At 37.8% G+C, this 26,674-nt stretch overlaps 1 protein-coding gene across 1 annotated transcript; it reads right to left on the reverse strand.

Moving 5' to 3' along the window:
• Window positions 1-1,251: 1,251 nt before the first annotated feature.
• UBQLN2 (ubiquilin 2) lies at window positions 1,252-4,956 on the reverse strand. Its single transcript, XM_072815541.1, has one exon. The coding sequence runs from the start codon at window positions 4,308-4,310 to the stop codon at window positions 2,439-2,441; it is 1,872 nt and encodes a 623-aa protein (XP_072671642.1). The 5' UTR covers window positions 4,311-4,956; the 3' UTR covers window positions 1,252-2,438.
• Between the last annotated feature and the right edge of the window lie 21,718 nt (window positions 4,957-26,674).

A 26,674-nucleotide genomic window follows, 5' to 3' on the forward strand; every position in this document is an offset into this window, starting at 1 on the left:
AATGCAATTTAGAATTGTTATAGCAAACACAGTTAAATATCTAAGTATTGTTAAAATAAGAAATGAGAATGTCACTACCACTTTTATTATTATTTTTTTAATTTTTATTTATTTATGATAGTCACAGAGAGAGAGAGAGAGGCAGAGACATAGGCAGAGGGAGAAGCAGGCTCCATGCACCGGGAGCCCGACATGGGATTCGATCCCGGGTCTCCAGGATCGCGCCCTGGGCCAAAGGCAGGCGCCAAACCGCTGCGCCACCCAGGGATCCCCACTTTTATTATTTAGCACTGTTCTGAAAGTGTTTATTAATCCATGCAGTCAGAAACTATTTTATAAATTTTGAAAAGAAAGAAAACATATTATTTTAAGTTATAATTGATATGATTGCTTACCAGGAATAACTCAAAGGATCAACTGAATATCTCCTAAATTTAATAAATTTCAGTAAACTGCCAACTTAAACTTATGAAAATATATTCTTCCCCTATATAACAAAAATGACCAAATAGGTACCACACTGAATACGGATCACAGTATTGTTTCCTGTATGTCTGTCCTTGGAATATATTTATCATAAATTATATAGGATACATAAAACTTTCTTGAAGGACATAAAACACTTTTTTAAAATGAGGCAACATATCACATCTCTGGAAAGCATTGCAATTCTGTAGCTCTTACCATCAATTTAAGACAAAAGCAACCAAATTTTATTTAAGGGGGGCTATTAACTGTAAAGTTAATCTGCTAAAATAAACATGTCAGAATCGCCAGAAAACTGAAAAATAAAAACTGAAAAGATCAATAGGACTTACCCAAACAGATATGAAGTAATATTTCTAACTTAGTAACTACAGGCTGGTAGACTGGGACTACAATATTCAGTGGTACTAAAGAGCACTGAAACACATAAGAGTGTGGGTGTGTGTATGTGTATGTATATACACACACTAATATATGTACATACATATACATATATATGTATTTATATACAGAAGTATATTCATGACATATCAAATCGGGGGTGGACAACAAGACAAATATTGGCTAACAATTGACTAATCCTTTGGGGAAAAAAAAAGTTAGAATACCTAAACCCATACATCAGAAAGTTCCAAATAGGGCAATGGTATTTTTTTTAAACAAAACCATAAAAATTAGAGAAATACAGGATAAGATTTATATAATCTTCAGGTAGGGCAATCCTGCTAAACATGATCCTAGAGCCAGAAGGCAAAAAAGAAAAGATTTATCCATTTTTAATTTTTTTTATTTTTTTAGCCATTTTTAATGCATTTTTCCCTGTGCACAAGAGAAATAACTGATAGAGTCAAAAGATACAGTTTCCTTTATACATAGCAGGTAAAAGTAATGCAAACATCACATGACACTTTTCAGTGAAAGTTACATTTCCAATTACAGATCAAAATGCTTATTAGGGTCTCTTTATGGGAAAAGCTGAGAAGGAAGTCTTATGTAAAAAGCACTTTCCTGGCATTACTACACTGATCCTTCAGGCTGCACAAAAATTACGGTCATATACAGTTAATTTGAAAATGTTGACACAATGTCACACTGTAAGTTTTCTGTACAATTAAATGTATACTTAGAAATACCAGGATAAACATTTCTACTATATTTTAACTGAACTTGCCTAGCCAACATTTTCACTGAATTTATCAAAGATGCTGTAAGATTCTACAAAACTGTGAGACATACCTAGCTCCAGAAATATTTCTTATATTCTTTCTTATTTTGGTTACACATATTCTGCTTAGATTCTGTTGTAATAATTCTAGATGTACAGTTCCAATTGTGCTTACTGTACTGTGTAAAACATAGCAAAAAGAGCAAATAATGGTATAAATCTTACAGCATTTTGCTAGCAAAAATACATGCCAAAGTCACAATAAGCAATATTGTACCACAAATTGGAGAGCTTCAAATAATTTGCTTGTTTTTAATATTTTAATTCTACATTAAATTACTATTATAGGCTAATGTTTAAAATGCAAATAAATTGGACATCTGTAGGACAAAACTTATTCACTTAACAGTGAAGGCTGATACCGGTTTCCAAAAATCACAATAAATGCAGAATAAAGAGAAGTGTTTGCATGCAACACCTTTGAGTGAAACAGCATTGATTACAATTACCACCATTCAAAACAGAGAAGGAAGGAAGAAAGTAAGGAAGGAAGGAAGGAGAAAGGGATAGAGGGAGGTAGGAAAGAAGGAAGGAAGGCAGGCAGGCAGGAAGGATAGATACAGGAAGGAGGGACAGAAGGATGGACTCCACCTTAAAATGCATATTAGACTTATAATTAGATTTAAAAGAATCAAAATGAAAGTAAAGCACGTTTTTGTGTGTGTTTAAAGATTTAAGAGCCATTATCAAAAATAAGATACATTTTTTTCAAGGTACAGAAATGTAATTAGGATGGCTGGGAGCCCAGCAGCCTTTCAATGGCAGCATTGATGTCGCCTCCTGTTGCTATTAGAGCCTGCAAGTTTGCCTCACGGTTTAAGAACCCCATTGCGTTGAGCTGTTCCAGTTGTTGCTGAAATCTGACTTCTGGATTCGGCAGCTGTGGAGGACTTGCCCCAGCCAGAGCCTGCACCATTTGCTGAATGAACTGCTGGTTGGGTCCAGATTCTGATGTTGGGCTAGTGGTTTCGGTGGGTGTAGAGCTAGAAACAGTGGGCCCAGGGGGGCCTCCAGAGCCAGTAGAGCCAGGGCCTGCAGGGCCGGTGGGTCCTATGGGCCCAATGGGGCCTATGGGAGTAAATGGGACTATGGGGCCTATGGGGCCTATGGGTGTGACTGGGCCTACAGGGCCTATAGCGGTTCCCAGCACCCCTACCCCCACACCTGGAGTGAAGCTTGGAATGAGGCCAGGAGCTTCAGTGGCTAATGTCTGTAGCCCCTGCTGGATCTGCATTAAAGCCTGCATTGCTCTTGGGTTTGACATGGCTGATAGTGTGTCTGGATTCTGCATCTGCTGCAGGAAAGCTGGGAGCTGTGGACGCATCTGCTCCTGCAACTGAGGATTTGCAGTAAACACCGGGCTATTCAGCATCATCTGTGCAGCTAAATCTGGATTCTGGCTCAGCGACTGCATCATGCTTCTCATGTAGGGTGCAGACAGCATATTCTGGATCAGTTGAGGGTTTTCAGTTATCTGTTGCAGCAAGCTCTGCATTCCTGGGGTACTGAAGATGCTGGCAACATAGTTGGCTGCAGCCACGGTGTTCCCAGTAGCACTGCTGGAGCTACTGCCAGAGCCACTGCCACTGCTGGAGGTTGTGCTGGTGGTTGCAGAACTCTGGGTAGCCGGTGGTGGTGCCCATGGATTGGGTAGTGGATCTCGATTTTCTGTGCGGGAAGGTTGTGTACCTTCCCCAGAGGTGGAACTGCTTCCCACCGAGGCAAATGGATTACCCCCAAACTGCTCTTGTGCAGCATTCAGCATGGGTTCTTGAATATCAGTGTACATGCGTCGTAGAGCATTGTAGCCACCTGGGATGCTTTCAAGATTGCTGAGAGCCAAATCTTGATTTCTCATCATCTCTTGCATCATGGCTGGATTCCTGGCAATTTCCAGGGTCTGTCTCATTATATCTGGGTTGTTGAGCAGGTGACTGATTTCTGGATTTCTCTGAATCAACTGCTGCATCTGTGGATTGGCCATAATGAGCTGCCTCATTAGATCGGGATTTGAAAGCATGCTCTGAACAAAGGGATTTTCCATGATTTGAATCATCATCTCAGGGCTGGACAGGAGCTGCTGCTGCATCTGGTTCTGGAGCTCAGAGAAGTTGGTCGAGCTCAAGCCCAGGCTGCTAAGGCCTGCAAGTCCTCCTAAGCTCCCCAGCCCAAACGGGTTGCTATTTGTGGAAACAGATGTGGAGTTACTCCTGGGAGTCGACGCGGAGGTAGTATTAGTTCCCGCGGCATTACTAGGCTGTGTGGACTGGCCCTGAGGTCGGTTCTGGCTTTTAATTACAAGATGAACAGTCAGTCCATCATGGATGCCATGCTGAATCAAGGTATCTTGATCTTTTAAGATTTTTCCGGCAAAAATCAACACTAGCTGGTCGGTTTGGGATTTGAAGCGTTTTGAAATCGCTTCCTTAAACTGCTGGACTGAGCTATTCTCGGGCACCGCGAACTCCTCTTTCTCTTTGGGGGTCTTCACAGTAACTTTGATGATTTTGGGCTCGGCCGGGGCAGAGGCAGGGCCTTGGGCCGCGGCAGGGCCGCGGGAGGGGCGCGGGGGGCCGCTACTCTCGCCGTTCTCAGCCATGGCGGCCGCGGTGACGCAGGCAGACAGAGAAGGCGCGGGCGGGCGAGAAAGAGAGCGAGGGAAGAAGGAAGGAAGGAGGCGCCACCACAGCAGGCTGAGCCGGGCGGGGAGCGCAGAGCACGGTACCTCTGTGATGAGAACTGCGGTTTCCTGGTCCTCCGGTGGGGAGAAGACGCTGTAGGCCGCGGGAGAAGCGTCTGCGTTCAGGTCTCTGGGCCTCCTCCGACGCCGAGTGATCGCACCGCGCGCGCTCCCAGCAACTCCTGCAGCTGCTCTGCCCGCTCCTCCCCGCCCTGTCCCCTCCCCCAGTTCCGCGCTCGCCTCCCCGCCCCCTCTGCTGACGCGGCGCCAGGCCGAAAATGATAGATTCGACTCGTTCAAAATTAAAAACTTCTGTACTGGAAAAAATAAAGAGAGAGGGAGAGAGAGAAAAACAAAGACAGAAAGAAACAAAGAGAACAGAGAAGACAAAAGAGAGGGAAGGAGGAAGGGAGAGAGAAAAGGAGCTAGCTTCTGAGGACATTAAAAGACCCATGTAGAATATATTATATATAAAAATATATATAAAGTCTGTCAGGCAAGAAAGGATGAAAGCCTGAATCAAACTCACCCCATGTAAAAGACGAAAAATGAAAAAGAACTCTGACTAAGCAAAAGGAAAAGACTAACAGCCAGAGTGGGGGAAGGGGAGCAGACTGGGCCAGAGCATGCATTTTACAAAAGAAACCCAAATGGCCAATGAGCATAAAAATGGATGCTTAAGCTTACTAGTAATCAAAGAAATTCAATTAAGATAGTGAGATTCTACTTCTGCTTTATCATATTGGAAAAAGGAAAATAATGATAAACCTTATCATCAGTGAGCTGAGAAAATGCACTCTTATCAGTTGAAGTGTAAATTGTTATAAGTGTAAGGCAATTTGAAAATATGTATCAACATTTTAAATATTTCCATTTTTATTTAGAAATACCTTCTTTAGACACTTCTATGAAAGTAGATAAGGATGCAAAAATATATATGTATAAGATGTATATGCACTGCAGCATCTTAAAATTATTTTTAAAGATAATCAGGGATGCCTGGGTGGCTCAGCAGTTGAGCGTTTGCCTTTGACTCAGGGCTTGAGGTGCCAGTATCGAGTCCCCTGTCGGGATCCCTGCAAGGAGCCTGCTTCTCTCTGCCTGTGTCTCTCCTCTCTCTCTCTCTCTGTCTCTCATGAATAAATAAATAAAATCTTTAAAAAATAAAAAAATAAAGATAATCAGTGTGCTTACACAGGGTTGATAAAATATATTATGATATTACCACATAATAAAATACTTTGTGTAAAAAATCGGTGATTAATTCACCTGATATAAAGTATAAAGATATGCATTAAATAGGGATCCCTGGGTAGCTCAGCAATTGAGTATCTGCCTTCTGCTAAGGGCATGATCCCAGGGTCCTAGGATCAAGTTCTGCATTGGGTTCCTTACAGGGAGCCTGCTTCTCCCTCTGCCTATGTCTCTGCCTCTCTCTGTGTCTCTCATGAATAAATTAAAAAATAAAATCTTTTTAAAAAATGAAATAAATAGTAGTTATAGGGAAATAGCAGTATTTTCACTTTCAGCTTTGTATATTTCTGGATAGTTAGAAATTATTCAAGGATATGTTTCAATACCAAAAGACCAAAAGATACAATAAATATATTTTTATTTAAAACTATTTTTAAACAGTTTGTATAGGTAAATTCTCTTTAAGTGTGTATGCACTGATATATTAATTGTGGATATTACTTAGTGCTGAAATTATGCTTTCATTTTAAAAATAAAATTTAAATTTTTCTGATAACTTTTAAAAAGAATGCAGTACATTTAGAAGTTTTTAAAAATCAGAAGGCATTTTTGGAGATACTAAAGGTTGCAATTGATGAGAACACAATTTTGGTGGCAGACATTAAGATATTTACGTAATTCAATTAAGATAAAGAAAGAAATAAATAGACATAGCACTTGAATAATAAAACAAATAATTTCAGATTTTTAAAAAAGATTTTATTTATTTATTCATGAGAGACAGAGAGAGAGAGGCAGAGACATAGGCAGAGGAAGAGGCAGGTTCCATGCAGGAAACCAACGTGGGCCGGGCACGGTGTCGCGCACCTGTAGTCTCAGCTACTCGGGAAGCTGAGGCAGGAGGATCCCTTGAGCCCAGGAGTTCTGGGCTGTAGTGCGCTATGCCGATCGGGTGTCCGCACTAAGTTCGGCATCAATATGGTGACCTCCCGGGAGCGGGGGACCACCAGGTTGCCTAAGGAAGGGAGAACCGGCCCAGGTAGGAAACCAACGTGGGACTCAATCTCCACACTGCGGGTTCACACCCTGAGCCAAAGGCAGATGCTCAACCACTGAGCCACCCAGACATCCCTAATTTCAGATTTAATATGAATTTCTATAACATATCTAGCTGACATTTAACAGCACTTGAAAGTCATTATGCTGCAAATACCTTAATAAATCTCAAGATAAGAAAAAAATATATATCTATATGATATCTATCAATAGGGGAATGGATTTATATAGTATGATTAATTGGGTTATTTGTTTTTTTTGGTGTTTTTATAAGTTCTTTATATATTTTGGATACTAATCCTTTATCAGATACTCATTTGCAAATATTTTCTCCCATACCATGGGTTGCATTTTAATTTTGTGGATTGTTTCCTTTACTGTGCAGAAGCTTTTTATTTTGTTGGCATCCCAATAGTTTATTTTTACTTTTGTTTCCTTTGCCTCAGGAGACCTATCTAGAAAGAAGTTGTTATGGCTGATGTCAAAGAAGTTACTGCCTGTGTTCACTTCTAGGATTTTTATGGTTTCAGGTCTCACATTTAGGTCTTTAATCCACTTTGAACAATCCAATTAAAAACGGGTAGAAGATATGAATAGACATTTGTCCAAAGAAGATATATAGATGGCCAACAGGCACATGAAAAAATGCTGAACATTACTGATCATCAGGGGAATATACAAAAGAAAAAAGAAAAAAAAACTACAATGTTATATCACCTTACACCTGCCAGAATGGCTAACATTAACAACACAAGACACAAAGGATATTGGTGAGCATGTGAAAAAAGGGAAACCCTCTTGCCTGCATTGTTGGTGGGAATGCAAACTGGTGCAGCCACTGTGGAAAAAGGTATGAAGATACCTCAATTATATGGCTCAATTATATTCCTCAATTTATGGCTGAGTTATATTATATGTATATAACATATGTATTATATACATATATATACATATGTATGTATACAACATATAATATGTACATTTATATTATATATTATATGTATGCATATATAACTCAGCCATTAAAAAAGAATGAACTCTTGCCATCTCCAACGATGTGGATCGAGCTAGTGGGATTATGCTAAGCAAAGTCAGTCAGTAAAGGAAAAGTGCCATATGACTTCACTCATAGGTGGAGTTTGGGGGACAAAGCAAATGTGCAAAGGGGGAAAATGAGAGAGAGGCAAGCTGAGAGACACGCTTAACTGTAGAGAACAGGCTGATGGTTGTTGGTGGGTAAAGGGATAGGTGAAATAGGTGATTCAGATTAAGGAGCATGCTTGTGTAGTGTTGTATGTGAATGTTGAATCACTATATTATACACCTGAAAGTAATACTACCTTATACATTAACTAACTGGAATTTAAATAAAATTTTAAATAAATACATTATGATTAATAGAATACAAAAGAAGAATGAAGTAGATCTACATATATTAATATGTATATCTCAAAAACTTAATTAATACAACACTCCATGGTATTTATAGATGCATTCATATGTATGTGAAACTATTGGATATATGCTAGAATCATTCCTAAAAAACTTACACTCATGAGGAAGACTAAATAGAACATAGTTATTAAAAGGAAATTGAATTAAATCTATAAATATGTATTTCATCTTTAAAATGGAAGCAAATATGGCAAAATAGAAAGTAAATTTTTGGTGGTGGGGATATGAGTATTTGTTTAATATCATTGTATTTTTTGGATGTTTAATTTTCTTAAAATTAAGAAAATATCATGGATGGGGCACCTGGCTGATTCAGTAATGGTCTTGGGGTTGTGAGTTCAAGCCCCACATTGGGCATGGAGCTTATTTTATTTTATTTATTTATTTATTTTTTATAAATTTATTTTTTATTGGTGTTCAATTTGCCAACATATAGAATAACACCCAGTGCTCATCCCATCAAGTGTCCCCCTCAGTGCCTGTCACCCAGTCACCCCCACCCCCACCCACCTCCCCTTCCACCACCCCTAGTTCGTTTCCCAGAGTTAGGAGTCTCTCATGTTCTGTCTCCCTTTCTGATATTTCCCACTCATTTTTTCTCCTTTCTCCTTTATTCCCTTTCATTATTTTTTATATTCCGATGGAGCTTATTTTTAAAAAATATATCATGGCATCTTCTTTGATCTCAATAGATCAAAAATAGATATAAATAATGAAATAACATATAATAATAATAAAATATATAATATAATAATGAAAACCTCAACCACTTGAAAATTAAAACAGAATTAAACACTTATGGGACAAAGTGAAAATCAAAGATCTTATTAGAGTGTATTTAGAAAAACAATAACATATACATCAATAATTATGATGGGATTTCCCTAAGTGTTGTCTGAGGAGCTTGTCAAAATACAGATTTCTAGGCCCCACTCCAACCTACCAAAATAACTGGTGCTCAAAAGTGCCTTCTTTTCAAACTCCAGTTTAATGATATTTGAAATATCAGGTGCAATGGGAAGGATATCAGAGGCAAATTTATATACCCTAACATCTTAATTACCAGAAAATAAGGAGTGAAAATAAATGAGTTAGACATTCAAATGAAAAGAAAACAGAAAAAAGAAGGAAGCAGGGTACTGGCTACAAAATGGTAAAAGCAAACATTAATGAATTAACAGAAAAATAAAAATTTTTAAATAAATCTAAAAAAATTTGAAGAATTAAAAACACAGGAAACAGTAGGTATTGGCGAGGATTCAGAGAAAGGGGAACCCTCTAACATGGTGGGAATGCAAAGTGGTGTAACCACTTTGTAACCAGTATGGAGGTTCCTTAAAAAGTTAAAAATAGAACTACCTATGACCCATCAATTGCACTACTAGGTATTTACCCAAAGGATACAAAAATAGATTTGAAGAGATATTGCCCCCCTCCAATGTTTATAGCAGCATTAGCAACAAAAGCCAAACTGTGGAGAGAGCTTAAATGTCCATCAATTGATGAATGGGTAAAGAAGATATGAGATATGAGATATATCTTTATATATAAGGGGAAGAGCAAATTTATCAACCAAACAGGACTAGAAAATTCCAGGACTAGGGGAAAATAGTATATAGGACTTGAGGGTTTTTTATTTCTTTATTTTTTATTCCTTTATAATTTTTTTTTGGTATTCAAATTGCCAACATATAGAATAACACCCAGAGCTCATCCCGTCAAGTGCCCACCTCAGTGCCCGTCACCCAGTCACCCCCACCCCCCACCCACCTCCCCTTCCACCACCCCTAGTTCGTTTCCCAGAGTTAGGAGTCTTTCATGTTCTGTATCCCTTTCGGGTATTTCACACTCATTTTTTCTCCTTTCCCCTTCATTCCCTTTCATTATTTTTTATATACCCCAAATGAATGAGACCATATATTGTTTCTACTTCTCCGATTGACTTATTTCACTCAGCATAATACCCTCCAGTTCCATCCACGTTGAAGCAAATGGTGGGTATTTGTCGTTTCTAATGGCTGAGGAATATTCCATTGTATACATAACCACATCTTCTTTATCCATTCATCTTTCGATGGACACCGAGGCTCCTTCCACAGTTTGGCTATTGTGGACATTGCTGCTAGAAACATCGGGGTGCAGGTGTCCCGGCGTTTCATTGCATCTGTATCTTTGGGGTAAATCCCCAGGAGTGCAATTGCTGGGTCATAGGGCAGATCTATTTTTATTTTTTCTTCAGGGCTATTTTTAACTCTTTGAGGAACCTCCACACAGTTTTCCAGAGTGGCTGCACCAGTTCACATTCCCAGCAACAGTGCAAGAGGGTTCCCTTTTCTCCGCATCCTCTCCAACATTTGTGGTTTCCACCTTGTTAATTTTCCCCATTCTCACTGGTGTGAGGTGGTATCTCATTGTGGTTTTGATTTGTATTTCCCTGATGGCAAATGATGCAGAGCATTTTCTCATGTGCATGTTGGCCATGTCTATGTCTTCCTCTGTGAGATTTCTGTTCATGTCTTTTGCCCATTTCATGATTGGATTGTTTCTTTGGTGTTGCGTTGAATAAGTTCTTTATAGATCTTGGAAACTAGCCCTTTATCTGATGTCATTTGCAAATATCTTCTCCCATTCTGTAGGTTGTCTTTGAGTTTTGTTGACTGTATCCTTTGCTGTGCAAAAGCTTCTTATCTTGATGAAGTCCCAATAGTTCATTTTTGCTTTTGTTTCTTTTGCCTTCGTGGATGTATCTTGCAAGAAGTTGCTGTGGCTGAGTTCAAAAAGGGTGTTGCCTGTGTTCTCCTCTAGGATTTTGATGGAATCTTGTCTCACATTTAGATCCTTCATCCATTTTGAGTTTATCTTTGTGTATGGTAAAAGAGAGTGGTCTAGTTTCATTCTTCTGCATGTGGATGTCCATTTTTCCCAGCACCATTTATTGAAGAGACTGTCTTTCTTCCAGTGGATAGTCTTTCCTCCTTTGTCGAATATTAGTTGACCATAAAGTTCAGGGTCCACTTCTGGATTCTGTATTCTGTTCCATTGATATATGTGTCCGTTTTTGTGCCAGTACCACACTGTCTTGACGACCACAGCATTGTAGTATAACCTGAAATCTGGCATTGTGATGCCCCCAGCTATGGTTTTCTTTTTTAAAATTCCCCTGCCTATTCAGGGTCTTTTCTTATTCCACAAAAATCTTAAAATAATTTGTTTCAACTCTCTGAAGAAATTCCATGGTATTTTGATAGGGATTGCATTAAACGTGTAAATTGCCCTGGGTAACATTGACATTTTCACAATATTAATTCAGCTAATCCAGGAGCATGGAATATTTTTCCATCTCTTTGTGTCTTCCTCAATTTCTTTCAGAAGTGTTCTGTAGTTTTTAGGGTATAGATCCTTTACCTCTTTGGTTAGGTTTATTCCTAAGTATCTTATGCCTTTGGGTGCAATTGTAAATGTGATTGACTCCTTAATTTCTCTTTCTTCAGTCTCATTGTTAGTGTAGAGAAATACCAGTGACTTCTGGGCATTGGTTTTGTATCCTGCCACACTTGCAAATTGCTGTACGAGTTCTAGCAATCTTGGGGGGGAGTCTTTTGGGTTTTCTACGTAGAGTATCATGTCATCGGCAAAGAGGGAGAGTTTGACTTCTTCTTTGCCAATTTGAATGCCTTTTATTTCTTTTTGTTGTCTGATTGCTGAGGCTAGGAATTCTAGTACTGTGTTGGTTATTGATTGATTGATATATTTGGCAGCTCCCACATTCGGAGCATATATATTGATGATTGTTAAGGACTTGAGGGTTTTTTAATGATTCATTTATCTTTCATGTCAAGATTTTCCAATAATCTTAATAAGTCACGAATGCCAGAGGAGTGATCATAAATGATACACTAATACAAAGGAAATACAAATGATTTTAAATACATATTATTAGCAGCTATATGCCAACAAATTAGGCAATCTAGAAGAAATGGATACATTTCTAGAAACACACAAATTACCAAAACTGAAACAGGAAGAAATAGAAAACCTGAACAGGCTGATAACCAGCAAGGAATTTGAAGCAATTATCAAAACCTCCCAAGACACAAAAGTCCAAGGCCAGATGGCTTCCAAGGGGAATTCTATCAAATGTTTAAAGAAGAAATTGGGATGCCTGGGTGGCTCAGCAGTTAAACATCTGCCTTTGGCACAGGACATGATCCTGGAGTCCAGGGATTGAGTCCCACGTTGGGCTTCCTGGAGGCTTCCTGCCTGCTTCTCCCTCTATCTGTGCCTCTGCCCCTCTCTCTCTGTGTCTCTCATGAATAATTAAATAAAATCTTAAAAAAAGAAGAATAAATAAAACCTATTTTACTAAAGCTGTTTCGAAAGATAGAAAGGGAGAGAATAGTTCCAAACTGGTTTTATGAGGCCAGGATTACCTTGATTCCAAAAGCAGACAAAGAACCCCCGAAAAAAGGAGAATTATAGATTAATATCCCTGATGAACATGGATACAAAAATTCTCACCAAGATATTAGCCAATAGGATCCAACAGTACAGTAAGAGGATTATTCACCATGACCAAGTGTGTGTTATCCCCGGGATGCAAGGGTGATTCAACACTCATAAATCAATCAAAGTGTTAGATCATATCAGTAAGAGAAAAAGCAAACACCATAGGATCCTCTCAATAGTTTCATGGAAAGCATTTGACAAAACACAGCATTCATTCCTGATTAAAACTCTTCAAAGTGTAGGGATAGAGGGAACATTCCTCAATATCGTAAAAGCCATCTATGAAAACCTAGCAGTGAATATAACTCTCACAGGGGAAGTACTTAGAGTCTTTCCCATAAGATCAGGAACAGGACAGTGATGTGCACTCTCACCACTGTTATTCAGCATAGTACTAGAAGTCCTAGCCTCAGCAATCATGCAAAAAAAAAAAAAAAAAGAAATAAAAACCATTCAAATTGGCAAAGAAGAAGTCAACCTCTCCCTCTTTGCAGATAACATGATACTGTATATAGAAAGCCCAAAAGACTCTCACTTAAGATTACTAGAACTCATACAGCAATTCAGCAATGTGGCAGGATACAAAATCCATGCCCAGAAATCAGTGGCGTTTCTCTACACTAACAATGAGACTAAAGAAAAGGAAATTAAGGAATGAATCCCATTTGCAATTGCACCCAAAATCATAAGATACCTAGGAATAAACATAACCAAAGTAGTAAAGGATCTATACTGTAAATACTGTAAATACATAACATTTCTGAAAGAAATTGAAGAAGATGCAAAGATATAGAAACATATTCCATGCTCCTGGATTGGATGAATAAATATTATGAAAATATCTATGCTATCCAGAGCAATTTACACATTCCATTCAATCTCTATCAAAATACCATGGACTTTCATTAACAGATTTGGAACAAGTAATCTTAAGATTTGTATGAAACTAGTGAAGACCCCAAATAACCAGAGGAATTCTAAAAAAGAAATCCAATCTGGGGGCATCACAGTGCCTGCCTTCAAGCTGTATTACAAAGCTTTGATCATCAAGACATTATGGTACTGGTACAAAAACAGACACATAGATCAATAAAACAGGAGAGAGAAGTCTGAAATGGATCCCCAACATTATGGATAACTCATCTTCAACAGTGCAGGAAAGAATATCCACTGGATAAAGGACAATCTCTTCAATAAATATCATTGGACAATTGGACAGCTATGTGCAGAATAATGAAACTGGACCATTCTCTTAGACCATACACAAAGATAAGCTCAAAATGGTTGAAAGGTCTCAATTTGAAGAATCCATCAAAATCCTAGAGGAGAACACAGGCAACACCCTTTGTGAACTTGGCCACAGCAACTTCTTGCAAGACACCTCTATGAAGGCAAGGGAAACAAAAAAAAAAATGAACTATTGGGACTTCATCAAGATAAAAAGCTTCTGCACAGCCAAAGAAACAGTCAACAAAAGTAAAAGGCAACCTACAGAATGGGAGAAGATATTTGCAAGTGACATATCAGATAAAGGTCTTGTATCCAAGATCTATAAAGAACTTATCAAACTCAACACTCAAAACACGAACAATCCAGTCACAAAATGGGCAGAAGACATGAATAGAAATTTCTCCAAAGAAGACTTACACATGGCCAACAGGCATACGAGAAAATGCTCCACATCACTTTCCATCTAGGAAATACAACTCAAAACTACAATGAGATACCACCTTACACTGGTGAGAATGGCTAAAATTAACAAGAAAGGAAACAACAAATGTTTCTGAGGATGTGGGGAAAGTGGAACCCTCTTGCACTATTGGTGGGAATGCAAGCTGGTGCAGCCACTCTGGAAAAACTGTGCATAGGTGTCAAGAAGTTAAAAATAGAGCTATCCTGTGACCCAGCAATTGCACTACTGGCTATTTAGCCCAACGATACAGATGTAGTAAAAGGACAGGACACCCTCACTCCAATGTTTATAGCAGCAATGTCCACAATAGCCAAACCATGAAAGGAGCCACAATGTCCTTCGACAGATGAATAGATAAAGATGTGGTATATATACACAATGGAATATTACTCAGCCATCACAAAGGATAAATGCCTACTATTTAATTTGACATGAATGGAACTGGAGGTTATTATGCTGAGTGAAGTTAATCAATTCGAGACGGCCAGTCATCATATGGATTCACTCATATGTAGAATGTAAGAAATAGTGAAAGGGATTAAAAGGGAAAGGAGGGAATCTGAATTGGGGAGAATTAGAAAGGAAGACAAATTAGAGACTTGTAGTTCTGGGAAACAAACAATGGGCTGCAGAAGGGGAGGAGTGTGGGGGAAAGTGGTAACTGGGTGATGAGCACTAAGTAGGGCACTTTATGGGATTAGCATTGGGTGTTATATTATATGTTGGCAGATTGAATTTAAATAAAATTTTTAAAAAGAATATTTTTACAGATGCAAAAGTTAAGGAATTTCGTTACCACAAAACCTGGCTCACAAGAAACATAGGGAATAAGATAAAGGTAAACATTTAATAAATTTGTAGATTAATCACTTACTAAACCAGTATGTTCTTTAATGTACAAAAGCAGTAAAATCAATTATGTGTACAAGAGACTCACAAAATATATGATGAAAGTATAACATCATATACATAAAACATAGGAGGCAGTAAATGTTTAGTGATTTTAGAATGTGTTCAAACTTAAGAGACCATCATGTTGACGTAGTCTGTTATACACATAAGGTGTTACATAAGAACCCTATGGTAACCATAAATTAAAAACCTATAATAAATGTTGAAAATTAAGGAGAAAGGAATCCAAAAATAGAACTAAATAAAGTCATCAAAAAGCCAGAGAAGAGAGCAGGTAAAGAAAGAAATAGAATTAAAAGAATAGCCAAGTAAGTAACAAAATGCCAATAAGTACATACTCATCTAAAATCACTGTGGGGATCCCTGAGTGGCGCAGCGGTTTGGCGCCTGCCTTTGGCCCAGGGCGCGATCCTGGAGACCGGGGATCGAATCCCACATCGGGCTCCCTGCATGGAGCCTGCTTCTCCCTCTGCCTGTGTCTCTGCCTCTCTCTCTCTCTCTCTCTCTCTCTCTCTCTCTCTCTCTGTGTTGTGACTATCTTGAATAAATAAATAAAATCTTAAAAAAAATAAAATAAAATAAAATCACTGTGAATGTAAGTAGACTACATATTCCAAAGGCATAGTGTGATTTAATGAATAAATAACCCATATAAATGCTGCCTATATGAGACTTAAATCAAACCTAAAGTATCATGTATATTGAAATGAGGGGTTGGAAAATATTTACCATTCAAATGATGTGAAGGAAAAAGAAAGCTGGTATAATAATACTTATATAAGACAAATTGGACTTAAAAACAAAGACTGTAGGGACACATGGGTGGCTCAGTGTTTGGGTGTCTGTCTTTGGCTCAAGTCATAATCCCGGGGTCCCAGGATTGATTCCCACATCAGGCTCCCTGTGAGGAGCCTGCTCTCCCTCTGCCTATGTCTCTGCCTCTCTTTCTGTATCTCTCATGAATGAATAAATAAAATATTTTTAAAACCCCAAAGACTGTAGGAACAGACAAACAAGTATGCATGATAATCATAAAGAGAACAAAAGACTATAAGTATTGTATATTTCTATGCACCCATAATGGGAGCACCTAAATACATGAAGCAAAAGTTAACAGACAAAACAAAAGAAATTAACAGTAATACAAAAATAGTAGGGGGCTCTAATATCCCACATACATCAATAGATAGATCATCCAGAGAAAAAAATCAATAAAGAACAATGGCTTTCAAGGACACATTAGACCAAGCAGACCTAATAAATATATTCAGAATATATCATCTAATTAAAAGATTATTTTGAAGTACTCATGTAATGTTCTCCAGAACAGTCCACAAAATAAGTATCAAGAAATTAAAGAAGATTGAAATCATATCATGCATCTTTTCTAAACAAAATGATATGAAACTAGAAATCAATTATAAGAAAAATTCTGGAAAGAACATCAGTACCTGGAGGTTAAATCACGTGCTATTAAACCACAAATGGGTCAATCAAGAACTCAACCAGAAAATTTAAAAAATACTTGGAGGAAAATGAAAATGAAAACACAATCATCCAAAATTATTGGAATGCAGTGACAGTTGTTCTAAGAGAACTGTTAATAGCAATACAGGCCTACAACAAGAGACAAGAGAAATCCCAAGTAAATAATCAAACTTTATACCTAAAGGAGCTGGAAATAAAAACAATGCTAAAAGCCAATAGAACGAAGGAAATAATATAGATTAGAGCAGACATAAATAAAATAGAGTAAAATTAGAATCAATGAAACCAGAAGCAAGTTATTTGAAAACATAAAAGAAAATGTCAAACATTTGGTAACACTCATCATAGAAAGAGAGAGGGAGAAGGACAGAGGAGAGAGAGAGAGAGAGAGGAATGGAGGACAAGAGAGAGAGATCTCAAATAAAATCAGAGGTGAAGGGATCCCTGGGTGGCACAGCGGTTTGGCGCCTGCATTTGGCCCAGGGCGCGATCCAGGAGACCCGGGATCGAATCCCACGTCGGGCTCCCTGCATGGAGCCTGCTTCTCCCTCTGCCTGTGTCTCTGCCTCTCTGTCTCTCTCTGTGTGGCTATCATGAATAAATAAATAAAATCTTTAAAAAAAAAATCAGAGGTGAAGCATGAGAAATAACTGACAACACAAAAATACAAAGGAATATAAAAATAATATGAAATATTACATCCCATAAATTTGAACAACCTAGTAGACAGGGATTAGTTCCTAGGAACATATAACTTTTCAAAGCTGAATCAGAAATAAATAGGAAATTTGAATAGACTGATTACTAACAATGAAATTAAATCAATAGTAACAATAATAATTTTTAAAAACTCCAAACGAAAGTCCAGGACCAGATGGCTTCACAGATAAATTTTACCAAACACTTAAGAGTTAATATCAATTTTTCTCAAAATATTTCAAAATATAAAAAGGAAATAAAGCTTTCAAATTAATCCTATAAGACCAACATTACCTTGATACAAAATCCAGTAGATAGTACAAAAAAGGAAACTAAAACCAAATTCTGGTGAACATAGATGCAAAAATCTTCAACAAAACAGAAGCAATCTAACAATACATAAAGAAAAATAATTCACATAATTAAGTGGCATTTATTCCCATGGTGCATGCATGGTTCAACCTTCACATATCAAACAACATGATATATCATATCAACAAGAGAATGGATAAAAAATATGATCATTTCAATAGATGCAGAAAAAGCTTTTGACAAAGTATAACATCCATTCATGATAATAACACTCAACAAAATAGTTTTAAAGGGAATATTATGAAAGGTAATTATCATTTGTTTCACTTGTATATGGAATATAAGAAATAGTGCAGAGAATCACAGGGGATGGAAGGTAAAACTGAATAGGAAGTCATTGGAGAAGGAGACAAATAATGAGAGACTCTTAACTATAGGAAAGAAACTGAGGGTTGCTGTAGGTGAGGTGGGTTGGGAGATGGGGAATTGAGTGATGGGCATTAAAGAAGGCACGTGATGTGATGAGCACTGAGTGTTATATGTACTGATGAATTATTGATCTCTACATCTGAAACTAATGATAGGTAATTGAATTTAAATAAAAAAATAAAAATAAAGTAATGATGATAATGATACTGAACTTCAGAAAAGTTTGCAGGGTATCAGTGAGATCCTTGACTAAGAGATAAATAATAATATTTAAGAGATGTAGAACTCAATAAATGAAATTAAAAATATAACAAATGGAATAAATAGCAGGCTACAAGAAACAAAGGAACATAACAGTGACCTGATGGATAAAGTAATGGAAAGCAATCAAGGTAAATAGGTGAGAGGCAATAACCTATAATGAGATTAGACTTAAAGTATCTGGTGACTACATCAAATGTAATAACATTCACATTGTAGGAATCTCAGAAGGAGAAAATGGAGAAACGGGGGTAGAAAATAGATTTGAAGAAATAATAGTAGAAAATTTCCCAAATGTGTGAAGGGAAACAGAGTTCCAGATGTAGAAGACACAGGGATTCTCCAATAAATTCATTCCAAGGAGGTCCACACCAAGCAAAATATCAATTAAAATGAAAAAAAATATTGATAAATAATTTTAAATGCTGTGAGAATAAAGAAGATAGTTACATACAAAGGAAACCCAATAAGGCTATCAGTTGATTTTTCAGCACAAATTTGACAGGCAAGGAGTGAGTGGCATAATATATTCAGAGTGCTGAAAGGGAAAATACTGCAGCCAACAATACTGTACACAGAATAGGAGAAGAGATAGAGTTTGTTAGACAAACAAAGTTAAAGGAATTCAGGGCTGCTAAACTAGTGCTAAAAGAAAATTAAGGAGGCTACTTTGAGTGGAAAAAACCCACGTTAAGTATGAGTAAGAAAAATAGAAGGCAAAAGATCAAAAAACGTTTATGATGATAACCAATATCTGAAATGTGGAGGGGAAAAGAGTGAATAATGAATTCAAATTTTAGGGACCATAAGGTTAAATAATATAGATTTTATATGCAGAAGATGTTATATATAAACTGATGGTAACCCAAATACAAAAAAGTAATAGATATGCAAGAAATAAACAGTAAGGAACCCAAGTGTATACATCACTGAAAAATACCAGCAAACCATGAAAGAGAGAAAGAGAAGAAGCGATCAGGAAAAATACAAAAACAACAAAACAAACAACAAAATGGCAGTAAGTACCTATCTATCAATAATTACTTTGAAAGTAAATGGTGTAAATGCTCCAGTCACAAAACATAAAGTAACAGAATACATAAAAAACAAGACCCATCTAAATACTGCCAACAACAGACTCATTTTACACCTAAATATGCATGCATATTAAAAGTGAGGGGTTGGAGAAACACTTATCATGCAAATGGTTGTCAAAATAAAGCCAGCATAGCAATATTTATATAAGACAAAATAGAATTTAAAACAAACATTGTAATAACAGACAAGGAACAATAAATAATAATAAAAAGACAATCCAACAAGAAGATATAACAATTGCCAATATATATGCAACCAACATGTGATCACCCAAATACATAAAACACTTAAATAACAAACACAGGAAAACTAATTTATAGTAATATAATAATAGTAGGGAATTTTAACACCTGACTTACAGTGATGGAAAGATCACTCAAACATATACCAACAAGGAAACATTGATTTTGAATGACACACTGACTGAGTGGGTTAACAAATACATTCAGGGATCCCTGGGTGGCGCAGCGGTTTAGCGCCTGCCTTTGGCCCAGGGTGCGATCCTGGAGACCTGGGATCAAATCCCATGTCGGGCTCCCGCTGCATGGAGCCTGCTTCTCCCTCTGTGTCTCTGCCTCTCTCTCTCTCTGTGTGATTATCATAAATAAATAAAAATTTAAAAAAAATAAAAAAAACCCAAATACATTCAGAAAATTCCATGCTAAAACAGCAGAATACACATTCTTTTCAATTACACAAGGAACATTCTCCACAATAGCTCACACATTAGCCCACAAAACAACCCTCAACAAATTCAGAAGCATCAAAGCTATAGCATACACCTTTTCTGACTACAACTACAACAACTATGAAACTGTATATAAAGCACAAAAAATAATCTGGAAAAATTACAAGTGCATGGAGAGACAGGAATATGGGGGTGGAGTAGGAGGATGTTAGGATAGTCCATCCAAAGAATATAGCTAGATAACTATCAAAACATTATAAGAAGCATCCTCAGAAATTGACCTAAAGGCTCACAGAATGAACTCCACAAATAAAGGGAGAGAAGAGTCCATCTTAAAGAATGTAGTAAGTGCAAGACCTGCTTTATGATATAAATTTATCCTGCCTACTGTGGAAGGGAAGGAGCCTTGGTCAAGAAGAAGTGCAACAGTGGGAAGAGCACATAAAGAACATGCAAATAGAATGTTTCCCCTTAGCCATTGGCTTAGAAGTGAGAGGGGCTGATGTTTCTGAGTTCTTTCAACCAGAGTGGCTTAAAGACAACAGTATTAAAGCTCAGAGGCACTAGGTGGAATAGAGCCTGGAAGGCACTGACCTGCTGCTGGATAGGAAGTAGACAAATACCCAGGGGGCACAATGCATATAAACAGTGAACTGAACAGCACCAGGCGGTATACACCGGAGAGATTATTTACTCTTCTCTGAGTGTGTCCCTGAGAGGAACCATTCATAGAGACAACTTTCTGGTAACAAAGAAGTAGGCAAGTGATAGTTTCCTCCCCAACATCTTAGAATAAACACAGAGGCACCTGCATGACACAGTGCAGAGTGAACACTGGCTACCAATTTGCTTCCACTAACCCTCACTCCCCTGAACTTCAATAGAACTGTCACTTTCATAATTATTTCATTTCCAGTGCAGCAGTCGCCTGCCTAGAAGACCAGCAGAAACCCCTTACCCATACAACCTCTCACAACAAGCGAGTTCTCAGGGCCTTAGTTCTGGTGGAGGTGGTGACAGATTTCATTTCATAAGCCAACCAGAGCTTAGAACTAAGTACAAATATCAGTCACTGCCCAAAACTGGCAGGGAGAGCCTCTACAGATGACTGCCTTGCAAGATAGATCAGTCAGAACACAATAACAGAACACATGCAATACACATTGAAACAAACCCTGGAGACCGTATAACCTTTTCTTCATACGGACATTATTTCAGGAACAGGGGACATAACTGACTTTTCTAACGCAGAGAAGAAGGCAGACTTAGAAAAAATAAAAAGACAAAGAAAATTATTCCAGGAGGGTGGGGCAAGACGGCAGAAGAGTAGGAGTCCTCAACTCCTCTGGTCCCCCCAAATTACCTAGATAACTTTTAAGACATCCTGAACAGCTATGAATTAAACCTGAGATTTAAAGAGAGAACAGCAGGAATGCTACAGAGAGAAGTTTTTGCTTCTAGCAAGAATCATCTACGGTGAAATTTACTTAGGTCATGGTTGATATTCTTGACTCAGCCCACTCATACAGCCACTTTGCACTGAACAAAATGACTTGAAGGAAGAATTCAACACAAGAGAAAAAATCAAAAAAAAAAAAAAAGAGAAAGAATCAGAAACAGTACTCTCTGCAACAGTTACAGAATATGGGTTACAATTTGATGCCAGAAAGCCAATTCATAAGCACAATTATAAAGCTACTGGTGGCCCTGGAAAAAAGCATAAAAGATTCTAGAGACTTCGTTACAGCAGAACTTATTCTTTTATTTTTAAAAATATTGTATTTATTCACGAGAGACACACACACACAGAGAGAGGGAGGCAGAGACATAGGGAGAGGGAGAAGCAGGCTCCATGCAGCGAGCCTGATGTGGGACTAAATATGGAGACTCCAGAATCACACCCTGAGCCAAAGACAGACGCTCAACCAATGAGCCACCCAGGCGTCCCTGTTACTGCAGAATTTAAATCTAATCAGGCCGAATTTAAAAGTCAATTAAATGAGATGTAATTCAAATTCGATGTCCTAATAGCTAGGGTTAATGAGGTGGAAGAAAGAGTGAGTGACATAGAAGACAAGTTGATAGTAAAGAAGGAAGCTGAGGAAAAGAGAGAAAAACAATTAAGAGACCATGAGGAAAGGCTAAGGGAAATAAATGATAGCCTGAGAAGAAAGAATCTACATATAATTGGGATACCAAAATACCAAGAGGGAGAGAGGGCCAGAAAATATATTTGAACAAATCATAACTGAGAACCTCCCAATTCTGAGGAGGGAGACAGGCATTCAGATTCAGGAGATGGAGACGTCCCTCCCCCAAATCAATAAACCAGTTCAATACCTTGACTATTTTTTTAAAGATTTTAATTATTTATTCATAAGAGACACAGAGAAAGAGAGTCACAGACATAGGCAGAGGGAAAAGCAGACTCCATGCAGGGAGCCCGATACAGGACCCAATCCCAGGACTCCAGGATCAGGCCCTGAGCCAGAAGGCAGACACTTAACTGCAGAGCCACCCAGGTATCCCTATACCTTGGCATTTAATAGTGAAACTTGCAAATTCCAAAGATAAAAAGAAAATACTTAAGGCAGCGAGAGACAAGAGATTCTTAACTTATATGGGGAGAAATATCTGTGGAACAGCAGACCTTTCTACAGAGACCTGACAGGCCAGAAAGGGCTGGCAGGATATATTCAGGGTACTAAATGAAAAGAACATGCAGCGAAGAATACTTTATCCAGCAAGGCTCTCATTCAGAATAGAAGGAGAGATAAAGAGGTTCCATGATAGGCAGAAACTGAAAGAATATGTGACCACCAAACCAGCTCTGCAGGAAATATTAGCAGGGACCCTGTAAAAGAAAGAGGGAGCCCAAAGAAATAATCCACAAAAACAGGGACTGAATAGGTATTACGATGACACTAAACTCATATCTTTCAATACTTACTCTGAACATGAAAGGACTAAATGATCCCGTCAAAAGACACAGGGTTTCAGACTGGATAAAAAAGAAAGATCCATTTATTGGCTGTCCACAAGAGACTCATTTTAGACCTAAGAACACCACCTGAAATGAAGCCTGAAAATGAAAGGGTAGAGAATGATATACCCTTCAACTGGTCCTCAAAAGAAAACTAGGGTAGCAATCTTCATATCAGATAAATTAAAGTTTATCCCAAAGACTGTAAGAGATGAAGAGGGACACTATATCATACTTAAAGTGTCTATCCAACAAAAAGGCATAACAATCATGAATATTTATAAGTCTAAGGTGGGAGCTGCCAAGTATATCAATCAATTAATAACCAGAGTAAAAACATAGTTAGATAATAATACAGTAATAGGGGGAGACTTCAACATGGCACTTTACTGCAAAGACAGACCTTCTTTCTTTTTTTTAAATAATAAATTTATTTTTTATTGGTGTTCAATTTGCCAACATACAGAATAACACCCAGTGCTCATCCGTCAAGTGGACCCCTCAGTGCCCATCACCCATGCACCCCCAAACCCCACCATCCTCCCCTTCCACCACCCAGAGTTCATTTCCCAGAGTTAGGAGTTGAAATATGTATATACTATATCATACTTAAAGGCTCTATCCAACAAGAGGACTTAACAATCATCAATATATATGCCCCGAAAGGGGGAGCTGCCCAGTATATCAATCAATTAATAACCAAAGTTAAGACATACTTAGATAATAATACACTTACATGTGGTGACTTGAATGTAGCGCTTTCTACAATTGACAAATATCCTAAGCACAATATCTCCAAAGAAACAAGAGCTTTAAATGATACACTGAACCGGATGGATTTCACAGATATCTACATAACTTTACATCCAAACGCAACTGAATACACATTCTTCTCAAGTGCACATGGACCTATCTCCAGAATAGACCACATACTGGGTCACAAATCAGGTCTGAAATGATACCGAAAGATTGGGATCATCCCCTGCATATTCTCAGACCATAATGCTTTGAAAATAGAAGTAAGTCATAAGAAGAAGTCTGGAAAGATTTAAAGCATGTGGAGGTTAGGGACCATCCTGCTAAAAGATGAAAGAGTCAACCAGGAACTTAGAGAAGAATTAAAAAGATTCATGGAAACTAATGAGAATGAAGATACAACCATTCAAAATATTTGGGATACAGCAAAAGCAGGCCTGAGGGGGAAATACATCGCAATACAAGCATCCATTCAAAAACTGGAAAGAACTCAAATACAAAAGCTAACCTTGCACCTATAGTAGCTGGAAAAAAACCAGCAAATAGATCCTACACCCAGCAGAAGAATGGAGTTAATAAAGATTCGAGCAGAACTCAATGAACTAGAGACCAGAAGAACTGTGGAACAGATTAAGAAAACCGGAAGTTGGTTCTTTGAAAAAATTAATAAGATAGATAAACTATTAGCCAGCCTTATTAAAAGAAGAGAGAAAAGACTCCAATTAATAAAATCTTGAATGATAAAGGAGAGATCACCACCAACACCAAGGAAATACAAACGATTTTATTTATTTTTTATTTTTAATAAATTTATTTTTTATTGGTGTTCAATTTGCCAACATAACATATAGAATAACATCCAGTGCTCATCCCATCAAGTGCCCCCTTCAGTGCCTGTCACCCAGTCATCCCCACCACCTGCCCACCTCCCCTTCTAACACCCCTAGTTCGTTTCCCAGAGTTAGGAGTCTGTCATGTTCTGTCTCCCTTTCTGATATTTCCCACTCATTTTTTCTCCTCTCCCCTTTATCCCCTTTAACTATTATTATATTCCCCAAATGAGTGAGACCATATGATATTTGTCCTTCTCCAATTGACTTATTTCACTCAGCATAATACCCTCCAATTCCATCCACGTTGAAGCAAATGGTGGGTATTTGTCATTTCTAATGGTTGAGTAATATTCCAAACAAACAATTTTAGAAACTTATTATGAGCAGCTATATGCCATCAAATTAGGCAATCTAGTAGAAATGGACGCATTTCTGGAAAACCACAAACTACCAAAACTGGAACATGAAGAAATAGAAAACCTGAACAGGCCAATAACCAGGGAGGAAATTGAAGCAGTCATCAAAAACCTCCCAAGACACAAAAGTCCAGGGCCAGATGGCTTCCTAGGGCAATTCTATCAAACTTTTATAGAAGACTCAATACCTATTCTACTAAAGCTTTTTGTAAAGATATAACGAGATAGAGTACTCCCAAATTCGTTCTATGAGGCCAGCATCACCTTAATTCCAAATCCAGACAATGACTCCCTCCAAAAAGAATTATAGATCAATATTCCTGATGAACACAGATGCAAAAATTCTCAACAAGATACTAGCCACTAGGATACAACAGTACATTAAGAAGATTATTCACTATGACCAAGTGGGATTTATCCCTGGGATGTGAGGCTGGTTCAACACTCATAAAACAATCAGTGTGATTGATCATATCAGCAAGAGAAAAAACAAGAACCATATGATTCTCTCAATAGATGCAGAGAAATCATTTGACAAAATACAAAATCCATTACTAATCAAAACTCTTCAGAGTGTAGGGATAGAGGAAACATTCTTCAGCACCTTAAAAGCCATCTACGCAAAGCCCACAGCCAATATAATTCACCATGGGGAAACACTGGGAGCCTTTCCCCTAAGATCACAAACCAGACAGGGATGTCCACTGTCACCATTGCTATTCAACATAGTACGAGAAGTCCTAGCCTCAGCAATCAGGCAACAAAAAGAAATAAAAGGCATTCAAACTGGCAAATAAGAAGTCAAGCTCTCTCTCTTCACAGATGATATGATACTATACAGAGAAAACCCAAAAGACTCCACCACAGATTGCTAGACCTCATTCAGCAATTCGGCAGTGTGGCATGATACAAAATCAATGCCCAGAAATCAGTGGCATTTGTCTACACTAACAATGAGACTGAAGAAAGAGAAATTAAGGAGTCAATCCCATTTACAATTGCACCCAAAAGTATAAGATACCTAGGAATAAACCTAAACGAAGAGGTAAAGGATCTATACCCTAAAAACTACAGAACACTTCTGAAAGAAATTTAGGAAGACACAAAGAGATGGAAAAATATTCCATGCTCATGGATTGGCAGAATTAATATTGTGAAAATGTCAATGTTACCCAAGGCAATTTACACATTTAATGCAATCCCTATTAAAATATCATGGATGTCCTTCAGAGGGTTGGAACAAATCATCTTAAGATTTTTGTGGAATCAGAAAAGACCCCAAATAGCCAGGGGAATATTAAGAAAGAAAACCATAGATGGGGGCATCAGAATGCCAGATGTCAGGTTGTAATACAAAGCTGTGGTCATCAAGACAGTGTGGTCCTGGCACAAAAACAGACACATAGATCAATGGAACAGAATAGAGAATCCAAAATGGACCCTCAACTTTATGGTTAACTAATATTCGACATAGCAGGATAGAGTATCCACTGGAAAAAAAGAC

Source organism: Canis lupus, chromosome X (genome assembly GCF_048164855.1).
Source record: "Canis lupus baileyi chromosome X, mCanLup2.hap1, whole genome shotgun sequence".
NCBI classification, from domain to species: Eukaryota; Metazoa; Chordata; class Mammalia; order Carnivora; family Canidae; genus Canis; species Canis lupus.

Excerpts from the sequence above, each read along its gene's own strand:
- UBQLN2 (XM_072815541.1), bottom strand. The coding sequence starts at position 4,310 with ATGGCTGAGAACGGCGAGAGTAGCGGCCCCCCGCGCCCCTCCCGCGGC.